The 13,850-nt window shown below is 53.6% G+C and overlaps 1 protein-coding gene across 3 annotated transcripts in view; it reads left to right on the top strand.

The window, feature by feature from the left end:
* Window positions 1-13,850, top strand: part of UNC5B (unc-5 netrin receptor B) — a 57,720-nt gene extending 43,870 nt beyond the window's left edge. For 2 of the 3 annotated variants that reach the window (XM_037400846.1, XM_037400844.1), the window contains exons 3-17: window positions 353-496; window positions 2,276-2,379; window positions 3,286-3,466; window positions 4,012-4,179; window positions 4,525-4,689; window positions 5,469-5,501; window positions 6,618-6,812; window positions 7,270-7,650; window positions 8,074-8,161; window positions 8,251-8,419; window positions 8,531-8,764; window positions 9,666-9,815; window positions 10,091-10,255; window positions 10,346-10,524; window positions 10,925-13,850. In XM_037400846.1, coding sequence (XP_037256743.1) covers window positions 355-496; window positions 2,276-2,379; window positions 3,286-3,466; window positions 4,012-4,179; window positions 4,525-4,689; window positions 5,469-5,501; window positions 6,618-6,812; window positions 7,270-7,650; window positions 8,074-8,161; window positions 8,251-8,419; window positions 8,531-8,764; window positions 9,666-9,815; window positions 10,091-10,255; window positions 10,346-10,524; window positions 10,925-11,090 — 2,520 coding nt within the window. In that variant the 5' untranslated portion in view covers window positions 353-354 and the 3' untranslated portion in view covers window positions 11,091-13,850. The remainder of the gene's footprint in view (window positions 1-352; window positions 497-2,275; window positions 2,380-3,285; window positions 3,467-4,011; window positions 4,180-4,524; window positions 4,690-5,468; window positions 5,502-6,617; window positions 6,813-7,269; window positions 7,651-8,073; window positions 8,162-8,250; window positions 8,420-8,530; window positions 8,765-9,665; window positions 9,816-10,090; window positions 10,256-10,345; window positions 10,525-10,924) is intronic. The other variant, XM_037400845.1, reaches the window with a different exon arrangement.

Genomic DNA, 13,850 nt, shown 5'->3' with positions numbered 1-13,850 from the left:
GGTGGGAAGGGGTCTGGTCAGGGATGGGGATGTTGGTGCCAAGGGAAGAGGGATGGTGAGGGAAGTGATGCCTGTGGAAATGGTCAAGAGCTCCTGGTCCTGCCCAGCCAGACTGGGGAAGAATAAAAAGAGAAGACTCCTCTACATGAGCCATTGCCTTGGCTTCAGCTCCAAGTCACCCTCTGGAGGGAACAGTCTCCCTGATTTGAAGAGGTGCCAAACCCAGATGCCTTCGAGATGCCTCCAGCCTGCTGCTTCTATCCTTGAGCTTTGTGTGTCCACCAGCCCCTTTCGGTTTCCATTCTCCCAAGTGCTCCTGCTGAGCTGATGCCATCCCTCTGTCGCTTTTCAGGGATGCTGGTGCGGGAGGTGCAGATCGAGGTCTCCCGGCAGCAGGTGGAGGAGCTCTTCGGCTTAGAAGATTACTGGTGCCAGTGTGTGGCCTGGAGCTCCGCAGGCACCACGAAGAGCCGCAGGGCGTACGTCCGCATAGCATGTAAGTGCCCAGGATGTGTAGTGCTTGCCCAGACATGACCCCTCTGACAGCGCTCCCTGCTTCTCTGCAAGAGCTGTGTTCACCTACCTGCACTGCTTCAGCTCACAGTCTGTTAATTTAGTTCAAATGAATCCTTCTCCCACCTTCTTTTCCAGTTTGGGAGCCCCAAAAGGGTCCCAGAGGGTACAGTCCACTGATTCAGAAATTGTTTGCAAAGCCTGAGGTGTGACCCTGGATCCCAGGATGAAAAAGCAGTGCTGTCAAGCCAGGTGTGTGCTGCTTCTGTCAGCAACACCAGCTGAAATAGTGGCCAAGTTGTTCATTCCTGGCTTTCTGGGACCTCTGAGACACAGTGGGTGCAGCTGAGTGGGGTTGGCAGCGTCCAAAATTTGGCTCCCTGTTGAAAGCAGGGCTTTTTGGTCAGTTGGAGATGACCCATCCTTGCTGGATGGCCCTGGTCTTAGGTCCCCATCACAGCTTTACCTTTGCTTCTGAGCAGGCATCATTCCTACCTGCCTGGGCGAGAGGCTGTGGCACTACCTGGGTTAATACCGCATTGCCCATCAGCGTGCTCAGCTCTTCCCAGTGCTTTATTATCGTTAATAACCCAGCGGTTAGCACCTTGCACGCTTTGCCTGAATCAGCGACTCTGTCTCCCTGGAGCCCCTGCTGTCATATGTCACTTCTCTAAGCTGCTGTTTGCGGGTGTCAGCCTGATTAAGGGTGAGTTAATCGGGCTGTTACCCGGCTGAATTTGCTCTTTTAGCAAATGAGATGGCAAAGCTATAGGACAACAGCCAGGCTTCCCCAGTTGTAAACAGATTTTGCTATTAGAGGGCTAATAATCCAACACATTATCCAAAACGGAGGTGGCTGGTGAATCAGCTATGCTGTTGAAGGATTTAGTCAGAACAGGGAAAATGTTACGAGGCACAGGGCTGGCTACTGAGGGAGCCGATTTGTCCAGCCCCAGCTAAGGGCTTGGTGTTTCTCACAGCCGAGCAGATGGAACGAACCGAGGGATCACTGCCCTTCGCAAGCGGAGCCGCAGCTGTAGAGGGCTGGGTGCCGTAGCAGAGGGTTGCAGCACCATCTAGTGATGCTCGTGCTCCTTTCAAGGCTCTGGAGCAGGACCCTTCCACATCTCCCACGTCCCTGGGGGCTCTGCTGAGCTTCTTGCCTCTCCCCCTTCCCCAAAGCACTGGCCAGCCCCTTGCTGAGTGAGCCTGGCTTTTCAGTAGCATCCGTTCCCTATTTCGGCTCCAGTGTGATGGCCAGGTTTCCAGCGAGTCTGGGGCTTAGCCAGGCCTGACTGGGGCAGAGCTGAGCAGCAAGGCCCTATAGCCCTGATATTTGGGGATTCATTTTGGCACTGACGTGGGAGCCGGAGCTGTTGTGTAAATCTCATTTTTTTCTCCCTTCAACAAAGAAGTGTCCTGGTGCAGAGTCCAGAGGTGAAAGGGAACGTGAGGGTTGAAAAAACAATAGTTAAGCTGAGGTTTAGCCCCAAAAGGAAAACACAGGAGGGGTTCTAAGCTTGCAAGCACATGAAGGAGGACAGGCATCATCTTTGAGCAGCATGTGCTGTCCCAGATCCATCCTGGAAAAGATGCTGCTTTGGCTCCTTCCTCCCAGGACATGTTTTGCTTTAGCTGTGCTGTGCCAGAGGGACTTCCCTAGTCGTGGGCCCCTGGTGATGCTCTCTCCCCACCAAGGTTTTGCAGGTTGCCTTGTTTCTGCAGTGGGCTGGTAACCCCTGGGTTTTCCTTTCCCTCCCAGACCTACGGAAGAACTTCGACCAGGAGCCACTGGGCAAGGAGGTCCCGCTGGAGCATGAGGTCCTGCTGCAGTGCCGCCCACCTGAAGGGGTGCCGCAGGCTGAGGTGAGCAGCTCAGCAGTCAAAAAAATGGCCAGTGGGGTGTCCTCTCCCGTCCTGGGGAGAGACAGCACACATCCCTGCAAGATGGCTTGCAGCTGTGATGGATGGCCTCGTGCTGAGACCGTCAGCTTTCATTATTCAGCTGAAGTGTTTATATCGAGCAGTGGACCTGCTATTCTGACATCTAATAACAGACGTAACCTCAGCACCTGCTCAACCCAGCCCTCCCATGCTTCCTGCTATGCCATTAACCCGTTAGAGGGAAGATCTAACAAGGGGGCACCCAATGATTTTTCTGAAGGGGAGCAGTCACAAGTGCAAGCCAAGGGCTGAGGAGGTCAATACAGATGGGTTTCCCTAGCACAGTAGCAGTGCTTCCCTTGCCCACAGCTCCGTCAGCCCCCAGGAGGTGTGCGTTGGTGGTAGCCACAACGTCACATCCTTGGCCAAAACAGCAGTAAGGTACCCCTGCCAGGCCTGGTTTGGCCCAGCTTTCAAGGAGAGATAAATATATTCAGAGGCAAAGTTGGCCGGTCAGTGGTTGTGGTGCTGAGGGTATCGGTGGTGTTGGTGATGAAGATGAGAGGGCTGTAGTGCACATCATAGGCTGGTCCAGGGGGTTTTTGCTCTCTGTCAGGGCTGGTGAATTGAGCTCCTCCAACCTGATGTTTCTCCTTGCTTCTGCCCACACCTGCACTTGGTGATGGCATCAGCTCGCACCATTCTCAAACAGCCTAGTTAAGCAATTGTGTCTTAGCTTAACTTTGGGGCCCTTGGAGATCCTCATGGTGGGGAGCATGTGGGATAGGCATTTCCACTGAAACCTGTGACAAGTTTTCCATGACTGAGTGTTCAGTTGTTGTTCAGCTTAATCGCTATCCTTACACACCCCTTCCTTTGCATTGCCAGGTGGAATGGCTGAGGAATGAGGATGTCATCGATCCCACCCAGGACACCAACTTCCTGATCACCATCGATCACAACCTCATCATCAAGCAGGCCCGGCTCTTGGACACTGCTAATTACACTTGCATGGCCAAGAACATCGTGGCCAAGCGCCGGAGCACCACAGCCGCTGTCATTGTCTACGGTAGTGGCCCTTGCTCTTGGGGAGGGGACCTTTGCTGATGACCTTGTCTCCAAGCCAAGGGGAAATACAGGCACTTCCTGGGAGTGGTAGTAGTAAACCCCACCAGAGCATTGCATTAGATTAGGCAATAGCCAATGTCTGCAAAACAGGAACCTCTACCAGCTTGCACAGGCTGCAGGTATTTCCAAGCCTTCTCAGTTAGGTACAAAGGTGAGGGGAGGTTGAACCCAGCCAGATTGCTTTGACTCTCAAAGCAGCTAATAAGCTGCATTTGGCTGAACTTTGCTATGAAACCAAAGATCTGTTGTGGCCAGATGCAAAAATACTTGCGAAGTGGGAAAAGGACCAAAGCAGGCTTGAGCACCTTGTGCATGGAGTATGTGACATGAGAAGGAGTTTCATGATTTGCTTTTCGTGAGGGTGAGCTGTTCCAGCGTGTCACAGATGATGTAAGAACAGAGGATTCAGCGAACCCTAGGCTTAGCTCCAGATCCTGCTGAAATGGGCTCCATTGACGTGTTAAAACTGTCTGTCTCCTCATGCAGTGAATGGTGGCTGGTCCACCTGGTCTGAGTGGTCTCCTTGCAACAACCGCTGTGGCCGGGGCTGGCAGAAGCGCACCCGGACGTGCACCAATCCTGCGCCGCTGAACGGTGGCTCCTTCTGTGATGGGCAGCCCTTCCAGAAAATCACCTGCACCACCCTCTGCCCAGGTAAGGCGGGTTCGGGAACCGGTCTGCCCACACTGCCCGTCCCCCCGGGTTACACAGCCCAGCTGTGCTCCCAGTGTACCCCAAGCAGAGAGGGGCTCAGAAGACCAGTCCAAAGCACCTTTCAGTCTGCCAGGACTTGAAAGAGCTGCAGATGTCTGCAGAGATGCAACTTAGCCTCCCCAGACAGGGGCTGGGTTTGCTGGGATAATGTGCCCCAGAGGTCTCTGGAAGCCCTGAGATGGGCGCTGGCACCTTTCTGCTGCTGGAGGGATCCCAGCACTGGGGAACAAGCCCTGAGGCCGTGCCAAGGGGTTTACTGACATGCCTGTGTTTGGTGGCCCACAGTGGATGGAGCATGGACGGAGTGGAGCAAGTGGTCAGCATGCAGCACTGAGTGCACCCACTGGCGCAGCCGTGAGTGTGCCGCCCCAGCTCCCCGCAACGGCGGCAAGGACTGCAGCGGCGTGCTCCTCGACTCCAAAAACTGCACCGATGGGCTCTGCATGCAGAGTGAGTATGCAGGAGGGTGGACAGGGACTGGTGCCGTAGATGATGCCAGCAGCTGTGGTGCTCTGGCACATGGCCACACTATTGCTGGCACTGCCTGGAAGTTGATGGGGCAGGCAGTGCTGTGGAAGGCACCTAATTTTTACATCGTGCCTTTAACAAGGTTTTTTTTAACCGGATTCACCCCTTTCAAAGCTAGTTCTTACCCAGTGGAAAGAAAGGTTTGGGGATTTTTGGTGGGATCTAGATGTCCCACCAAGCCTTCTGAAATGGTGCTGGATTTGGGGTCTCTGCTGAAATAAGGCTGGTCGTGGTTACGGGGGGCAAGCCAGGAGGGGTTTCTCAGCCTCACCATGAAAACACCTGGCCTGGATCATTGCTCAGCAGGAGCTCTGGAGCAGCAGGTACAAAAAAGCCCAATAATGGTAATAATGGTTCTGCTACACTGAGTGGGCACGTTGAAGGCTGAGCAGCCGATGCTGCCACCTGCTGCTGTGTGACACCACTGTCCCCTTTTATGCTGCCATGGCCAGAAATGCCCAAAGTTAGCTGGGGACATGCACCCCGGGGACTGTCTGGCCATGGGAACGTCCTTGTCACCATGCTTCTACTTGGCTTTTGCATGCCCTGGGGAATGATGCTGCTCTCCAGTTCCTCCCCACCATGCTAGGGCTCCTCATGCCCCCCGGGCTGGCTTCCTCCCCTGCCTTCTGTTTCATCTCATCCCCATTGCACCATTGCCACCTTCACCTTTTGTTTTCTAACTTTGTTTTCCCTAACAGATAAAAGAGTTCTAAGCGAACCCAAAAGCCACCGTAAGTGCTCATTTCATGGCCATTTTGTTTCTTTGCGAGGCATTGCTTTGGTTCTGTTCTGTTGCACTCATGGTAGGGCTCCTCAGCAGGGTGGGCAGGGTGGGAGGAGGGAGCGCCTAAAGCCCACCCCAGAACTCCTGTGTACATTAAATCACATGCTCTGCTTGAAGCTATAAATATACAGCCCACTTTTGCCCTCCCACTCCCATCCCCCTTTTGCTGCCTGCAGTTTCTCGGTGCACCCTGATGCAGCCGGTGTCACACCACCAAAGCTACTCCAGGCATTGTCACCTCCCCACAAGGACTTTTTCCTCAAGTTAGAGGTCCCAGGGCACAGCAGGGTTCCTGTTTCTGGCAGCCGGGTGGAGAGACTCAGGGATGAGGTGACACCTCCCAGCAGTGTCATAGGCCTAACGCGGTTGAGGTTGCCAGGCTCAGGACAGGGCTTCACTCCAGCACAAAACCATAAAAAAGAAAGAGTTGCAGGCAGGTGTGGAGGAAGGGAGGAGAGAAGGGTGGGCTGAGCGTGCTCAGCTGCTGCTGCTGGACGCTTTACCATGCTCTGCCTTCCGTCTTTATCCCTCTCCTTTCTGGGCAGATATATCCAAGCTATACCAGGCATGTAAAGATAAGAGCCTTGTGGCAGGGGATGGGAAGATGGGGAAGCTGAGAGGTGTCTATATAGATACAGTGACTCTCGATCTTTCTGGATGGATGCACAGCTCAGGTGCATATATGGCATGCATGGCCGGGCATTACGCTTACCCCTCAGGGTCATCTCTGTCAGGGTGTGAGGGTTGATAGCTTTAGATTAGCAGACCTTAATGTTTCTGGGATTCTTGGTGCTCAGGTAAAGTTTGCACGTGCTGTGGCAAGGTGTCCTCCAAAGGTTTGAGGGGCTCACCTCCATCTTATTCTCTGGCATTGCTCTTGACTTCTGGACTCCTTAGAAAACACCCTCCATCCTCCTACCACAGCCTTTCCAGCAGGCCCAGTACACATTCTCCCCTTCATGCCTGCGTCCTGAGGTAGTGGTAGAGTTGGGGAGCAGTGGTGGGGCTTGACGTGCATTTCTGGTGCTTCTTTTTTCACTTCTGTTTCTTTAATCCCTCCAAGTGCTGGAGGCCACAGGTGATGTAGCCCTGTATGCTGGGCTGGTGGTGGCCATTTTTGTCTTCATCGTGATCCTCATGGCTGTGGGAGTGGTGGTGTACCGGAGGAGATGCCGGGACTTTGACACGGACATCACAGACTCATCAGCTGCTCTCACTGGAGGCTTCCACCCTGTCAACTTCAAGACCTCCCGGCATGGTAAGAGCCATAGCCCGTGCGGGTCCTGCCTGCCAGCTCAAGACCAGGCAGAAGGAAGGTCAGGCTGCAAATCACAGTAGGGGACAGGTCCCTGGTAGACCCCCAGCCCTATTTTCTAGGGGAATGTGCTGATTTTTGGAAACTGAGAGCTCCGTGGCGGTGGTCAGGTGTTGATGGTGGGAGACAGGGCAAAGCATCTGCAAAGCAGACATGGTGGGAATTTACTGTGGGGTGCTTCTCCTTGCTTAGTCGTAATGCTGAGCAGTTCCCTTCCAAGTGCCTGGTGGAAGGTGGACAAATGTAGCCCAGGCTGTACCCACTGTACCTCCTACGTGCTTTCTATTCCTTGCTGAGCAAGGAGGGCTTTTCACAGGCATCTCTCCCAGTCAAGCAGTGCTTTTACATCCCCTTGTTTCCACTGCCATCTCCATGCCATCTGAGTTTCCTGCTCCCATAGATAACCCTCAGCTGCTGCACCCCTCGATGCAGCCGGACCTGACGGCCAGCGCAGGGGTGTACCGTGGCCCCATGTACGCCCTGCAGGACTCCTCTGACAAGATCCCCATGACCAACTCCCCCCTGCTCGACCCCCTCCCCAACCTCAAGATCAAGGTGTACAACTCCTCCTCGCCGGGGCTCCACGATGGGACGGACCTGCTTGGGAGTGTCCCTGCCACCGGCACCTACCCAGGGGACAACACCAGGGACGGCCACTTCACAAACATGCGGAGCAAAGCCCTGGGCTCCCAGCATCTCCTCAGCTTGCCCCGGGAGCATGGCAACAGTGCCAGTGGCACGTTTGGCTACCTGGGAGGAAGGCTCACCATACCGGGCACCGGTAAGCCCCAGGCTGGGGAAGAGGGCATGTTTGGCTGCTGAATGATCAAGGGGTTGGTCTTGTTCCAGCAGACTTGCCTGCTGTGAGTGGTCCTTTTCTATCCCAAAGCTGGCTCAGGGGAGGAAGGCAGCAAGCCATTCCCAAGCCAGGCTTCTCACGCTGGAGGTCACAGCCTCCTGGGACTTTCCTGGCCAGCCCTGCCATCAGTTCAGGGCATTGCAAAAAGACCCATCCTGTGGTTTTGCTTCCTAATGCAGTGGCCTGGCTCCTCCCTGCAGGTGGTGCAGCTAAGAAACATCTGGAGATGTTTCTCCAAGGGTACTCTGGGCTGCCCTAGCTCACTGCTGTCTGGGGTGGAGGGGTGATTTCTCCCTGGCAGTTTGTCCCTCACTTTGTGACTAACGCCTGTGTGTGCCATACTAGGAGTGAGCCTGCTGGTGCCCCATGGGGCCATCCCCCAGGGGAAGTTCTACGAGATGTACCTGGTCCTCAACAAGGCAGAGAGCACCCTGTAAGTCACACTGCACTGCCCGTGCTTTTGTTCCTTGTTGGCTGCCGTGAGACTTTCTTTCCAACCGGTGTCCCCTCTCCCCGCTCCAGCCTGCCCTCTGAAGGCACGCAGACAGTGCTGAGCCCAGCGGTGACCTGCGGACCCACCGGCTTGCTCCTGTGCCGCCCCGTCGTCCTGACCATTCCCCACTGTGCTGATGTCAGCTCCTCGGATTGGATTTACCAGCTGAAAACTCAGTCCCACCAGGGCAACTGGGAGGTAAGGTGGGAACCCAGCCCCTGCAGCCAGCGAAGACCATTAGCATTCTGCAACACAACCCTCTGGACGGCGGGCTGACCTCCAGCCTTGATTTCCCATCCCTCCCTGTAGGAAGTTGTGACCCTGGATGAAGAGACCCTCAACACTCCCTGCTACTGCCAGTTGGAAGCCAAGTCCTGCCACATTTTGCTGGACCAGCTTGGCACCTACGTCTTTGTGGGAGAGTCCTACTCCAGGTCAGCCATCAAGAGGCTCCAGCTGGCGATCTTTGCCCCCACTGTTTGCACCTCACTGGAGTACAGCCTCAAGGTCTACTGCTTGGAGGACACGCCAGATGCTCTGAAGGTAACATTGCCTTGTGACATGAGCATGGGCTGCCCCTGCTTCCCAAAGCTGTTTGCGATGGTGGCAGGGTGCTGCCTGATGCCTCTCTGGATGGCCTGGCCCTGGGGAGCAGGCAACCTGATGCAACTGCCTGCAAAGTGACCACAGTGAAATAATAAGCGTGTTTACTGCTTTCTCTGTCTTTCCTCACCCTCTCCGAAGGAAACGGTGAGGATGTTGCTTAGCTCCTGTACTAGGTACCACTTCTGCAGACGTTACAGGAGAGGTTTTGCTGCTGCTGGGTGGGTTTTCTCTCTGCCACGCAGAAAAACACTTGCTGCTGTGATTTGCCTTAGTTTTCTATAGATCCTGTTATTCCTACGTGGAGACATGTTTCTCCCCTCCTGGGAGGGTTTTGTGCTGACGTCGAGTGCAGTACAGGAAGCTTGAATTGTGATGCTTTGGCCACCTGGACCACCACCTGTGGCTGGTGGTGTGTGGAATTAAAACAGTGGCTGTTTTAATTCTGTGACTTGTCCTGTGGCGTCAGGATTGCTGTAGTGCCTCTAGGTGGAGATGTAGGCAGTGCTCTGGCTCCTGGATCATATTTTTCTGCTAGGAGTGACTAATGTGACAGTGGGATGGTGTTAAAAACAAAAAGAGTGGGCACTCTTCAAGAGAGTGCCCGACCTTTGTGTTGGACCTTTGTGTTGCCTGAGGAGTACAGAGGCATGTACAGATGCTCGCGTTACACAATTCAAGTTATAGGTGGAGCTGGTGTGTGAGATGAGTTGACAAGTTCTGGCCTTGCTGCTGCTGGCTCCTCTTGGCAGGAACGTGCTTGGCTTTGGGTACGGAGCAGGGAGAGGAGCAGCCTCTGCTCTTCTCCTGGGTCTCACATTGCCTGTCCTGTTGCTCGCAGGAGGTGCTGGAGCTGGAGCGAACACTGGGCGGGTACCTGCTGGAGGAGCCCAAGTCCCTGCCCTTCAAGGACAGCTACCACAACCTGCGTCTCTCCATCCATGACATCCCCCATGCGTTGTGGAGGAGCAAGCTGCTGGCCAAGTACCAGGTGAGGGGCTGAGGTGGGGGCAGCCAGGGTCCCAGACCAGGGACAGAATCTTCAGCCAGGCACCACGGGGTTGTGACTGCCCTGGTCTTTGTCTCCAGAGTTGTCTCCTAGAGGGATGGAGGAGGAAGGGGGACCAGGTTTCTGGTCTTTCCTGGTAGGATGCTGTCTGTGCGGTCCCTCTGTCTTGTCTCATCCCTGTGGGGTGGCTGGAGGAGGTTTGATCTCTCAAGGGAGCTGTGGGAGCCTTTGCTGAGCCCGTGCTTTGTGGTCCACAGGAAATCCCCTTCTATCACATCTGGAGCGGCAGCCAGCGAGCCCTGCACTGCACCTTCACGTTGGAGAGGTACAGCCAGGCCTCCACCGAGCTCACCTGCAAGATCTGCGTCCGGCAGGTGGAAGGGGAAGGGCAGATCTTCCAGCTTCATATCACGCTGGGAGAGGTGAGCAGTGGGGAGGCAGGGGGACAGCAAGGGGACACGCTCAGGAGCTACTCTGTGCTGCAACATCTCACTCTGTCCTTCCCTTTGCAGCATGCCAGCTCCTTCGACACCCTGTGCTCCCACCACAGCAGTGCCACCACTGCCCAGCTGGGACCCTATGCCTTCAAAATCCCCCTCTCCATCCGGCAGAAGATCTGCAACAGCCTGGATGCTCCCAACTCCAGGGGAAACGACTGGAGGCTTCTCGCCCAGAAACTTTCCATGGACCGGTGGGTTTCTCCATGCATTGCTTTCCCCTCCTGTGCCCCGAGCATGGGGGCTTCGCTCTGTGCTCCCTTCCTGCTGCATGCATCCAGCTAAGTTATGGCCAGCCATATCGGTCGACCCGTAAATATGGATATAGCTGTGCATGGTTATACCCATCTGTATTCATGCATCTGTTTGTGCCGTTTCTGCCTAGCTTCACCTTCAAGGACTGAAGGCAGGGAGGGTAATTTCAGCAAAACAAAGCTTGTGTTGCTTTCGCGTGAATGCCAGCACTGTATAAAAATTGAAGACGGTTTCTCAAGGGCTTTGACATTTGTGTTACAGCATTTCCATCAGGGTTCATGTTGCATTCCTGAAGGGCACCGCACCAACCTGGACCTCCTCTCTGCTTCCCCTTTGCAGGTATCTGAACTACTTTGCCACCAAAGCCAGCCCCACCGGGGTGCTCCTGGACTTATGGGAAGCCGAGCACCAAGACGACGGCGATCTCAACACCCTGGCCAGTGCCTTAGAAGAGATGGGCAAGAGCGAAATGCTGGTGGTCATGGCCACAGAGGGGGACTGCTGATGATGCTCCCTCCCCACAGCTGGCGGGCCGGGAGGACGAAATGGGGGGCGAGGGGGAGACTCTTCCCTGACGGTGGAGGGAGGCACATCCATCCCCGGGCAGTGGCGGAGTGAGGAAGGGCCGAGGCCTTTGCTTCTCCCTCCTTCCCCGCATCACTGTCAGCCTTAGAGACCCATCCTCAGCGTTTACAAGCAATTCAAGTGTTACGCAGCATTCCTATTCCTCCTCCTCCTCCTCCTCCTCCTCATGGCCTGGGGAGGAATTAGGGCTTCTCAAGTCGGGACGGGGGCTTTCCTTCTCCTTTGTTTGGGTTCCCCTCCTCCTCCTTTAATAGCCTTTCTGCATTGAAGGGACAAGTACAATCTAGGCGAACAGCTTCTGTCAAAAGCTTCAGACAGCATAACAAGGCAAATAAGAAAGAAAAAAGGAAAAAAAAAAGTTTCTTAGGAAACGCAAATAATTTATTATCCAGATCTTTGGATGAGTCCTTTTTAAAAAAAAAAAAAAAAAAAAAAAAAAAGACAGATTTATAAATCTTTTTTGTGTGTGTGAGAGCAAGAGCGTTGCTATGGTCAGGGTGGCAAAGAGAGAGATTTAAATGAACATGCTTTTGTAGGGAAAAGAGTGTGATTCAAGTCAAGAAAAATGTGTTTACATGTCCTGGGACCCCCGGGAAGTCCGTAGGGTGAAGTGCCTCTACGCCCCTCTGGTTCAGGGCCAGCTGAGACCCTCCCCAAGAGTTTTTTCCTTGCAAACTCCCCTTTCCCTGGCAGCAATGCCCAGTGGAGTGAGGGGTCCACCTCCTCCTTCAAGGAGAGATGAGGGATGCTGCCCTTCATTTAGGGTTTGGCAGGGGAGTGTGTCCAGATCTGGGTATTTTTAATGAATTCTTCCCTGGCATCGTTTGGGGGAGCTTTTTAGGATGACTACGCCTTCATTTGCATAACTTCTGTACAAACCAAAGATTTCAAGTCCTGCACCAACCTACCAACCTACAGGCCAAAGGAGGGATGTTTTAAACCCACCAGGATTTTGTAGTGAGCACTGGGCTTGGGGGTCAGAGGGAGGTGATAAGCAGCTTGTGGAGGGGTCCGGGGAGAGTAGAGGGCTGGTGGGCCAGGATGCAGCCCCTTGCAAACTGCATCATTTTTGGGATCTTGGGTTTTGATGCAGTATTTCAGCAGGAATTCGGGGAGGGAGACATTGGTATCTCCAAGTTGCAAGCCAGGCTGAGCATTTTCATGTGAGGGACAGCATCATAAGCAGCGATTGGGTTTCCATCCTCTCATTGCAGCTCCTTTTTTTCCCCCCTGTAATAGACTTTTTATAAATGATGGAGAAGTGAGATGAACAGAAAGTAATCAAGGGGTAGGCAGGAGTAAGGTTCCTTACAAAGATACGGTGTCTAAATGAAGGTAAAAATTTAGATTGCCTGCAGATAGAAATAGTTACTCAGTAAGTGCTCTATCTTAGAAATATGTCTGTTTAAAAAAAAAAAAAAAAGTAGGGGAAGGTAAGCTCAGGATTAGACTAGATCACACAGCAAGGCTGTGGATTCTCCATCAGTGGAAGTATTAAGAGCAGGGTCTGAGAGCAGGTCCTGTTTCAGGCTGCAATGTGCAGTGTCCTGGCTGTGAAGCCCTGGACTGGTGTTGCAGGGTGCCTGCAGCATCCTGAAGCGCTCTGTGGACCAGAGCAAACTCAGGGAGCCCTGCCACCAGTGAGAGCATTGCCTTTGCAGGGTGGCTCAGGGGGAGTTTTCAGTATTGCTCGGGCACAGATATGATTTCTTTCAGCAGTTCTTGAAGCAGTGATTGAATATATAGAGCCAGTCCCTGTTGTGTTTTGGGGTCTCTTGGGTTCATTTCTTGCTGGGTTTTCAATGCTGTGGGAGAGGGGGGTTGTTTTTCATTTGTGCTGGATGGGAAGACTTCTACAGGGTGAGCTCCTGCATCATGTAATGAAGGGTTTTATCCATCCTTTACGTTGCATTCGAGCATCTGATACCTGAGACCCCATCTCTGAGCTAAGAGGGAGTAAGCAAATTTGGAAAGACATTAAGAGCTGACAGACCAAACTGGCTGCTGGTGTTTTATAGGGCTCCTTTCTCAGTGCCGCAGTGCTCTCTGTGAGATGAGATCCTCTGCTTTGGGGTTGCATCTGAATCTCTCTTGCTGTCATTCTCACTGTCTCTGGTTCACAGATCACTACACCAGCACACACACCTGTCTGTCCATCCGTCCCATCCGCAGGTGCCTCTGCCTCCATCCCCATCCATCTGCATTTGTCTTCCCCTTCCTTTTGGCGGGCAGCAGCTGCCTGGATCCGCCAAAGTGCATGTTTGGGGAGCTTCTCCCCTTTTTTCAGACCAGGGAACCTGCATCAGGAGCGGGACAGGGAGGAGGCAGGGTTTGCCCCCCACCCTGGTCCTCTGAGCACCTGTGCCCATCTTCCATGGGTGCCAGCTCCCAGAAGCCCTTCACGCCTCCCTCCGTGACCAGAGATTTCTCCGTCTGGGCATTTTGGCAAAGGCAAACCCGTGGTCCGTGTCATGCTGGCAGTGTCCATCTCTTGCTCTGCAATCTGTTTCCATATTTATATGTCCAGGGGATGGGCCTGGTGGCATCCTCTAAAAACCACATCTGTTTATTCTGTAAACTAAAGAACTGTAAATAAAGTTTAGCATTCCTATTGTAACAAATTAATTTTTATGCAATAAATTATATTTCCTAGTCTAATAAAAAAAAAAAAGAGAAACAA

Source organism: Falco rusticolus, chromosome 9 (genome assembly GCF_015220075.1).
Source record: "Falco rusticolus isolate bFalRus1 chromosome 9, bFalRus1.pri, whole genome shotgun sequence".
Classification (NCBI taxonomy): Eukaryota; Metazoa; Chordata; class Aves; order Falconiformes; family Falconidae; genus Falco; species Falco rusticolus.
The sequence above is the reverse complement of the archived record's forward strand: the minus strand, read 5'-3'. Positions and strand labels throughout refer to the sequence as shown.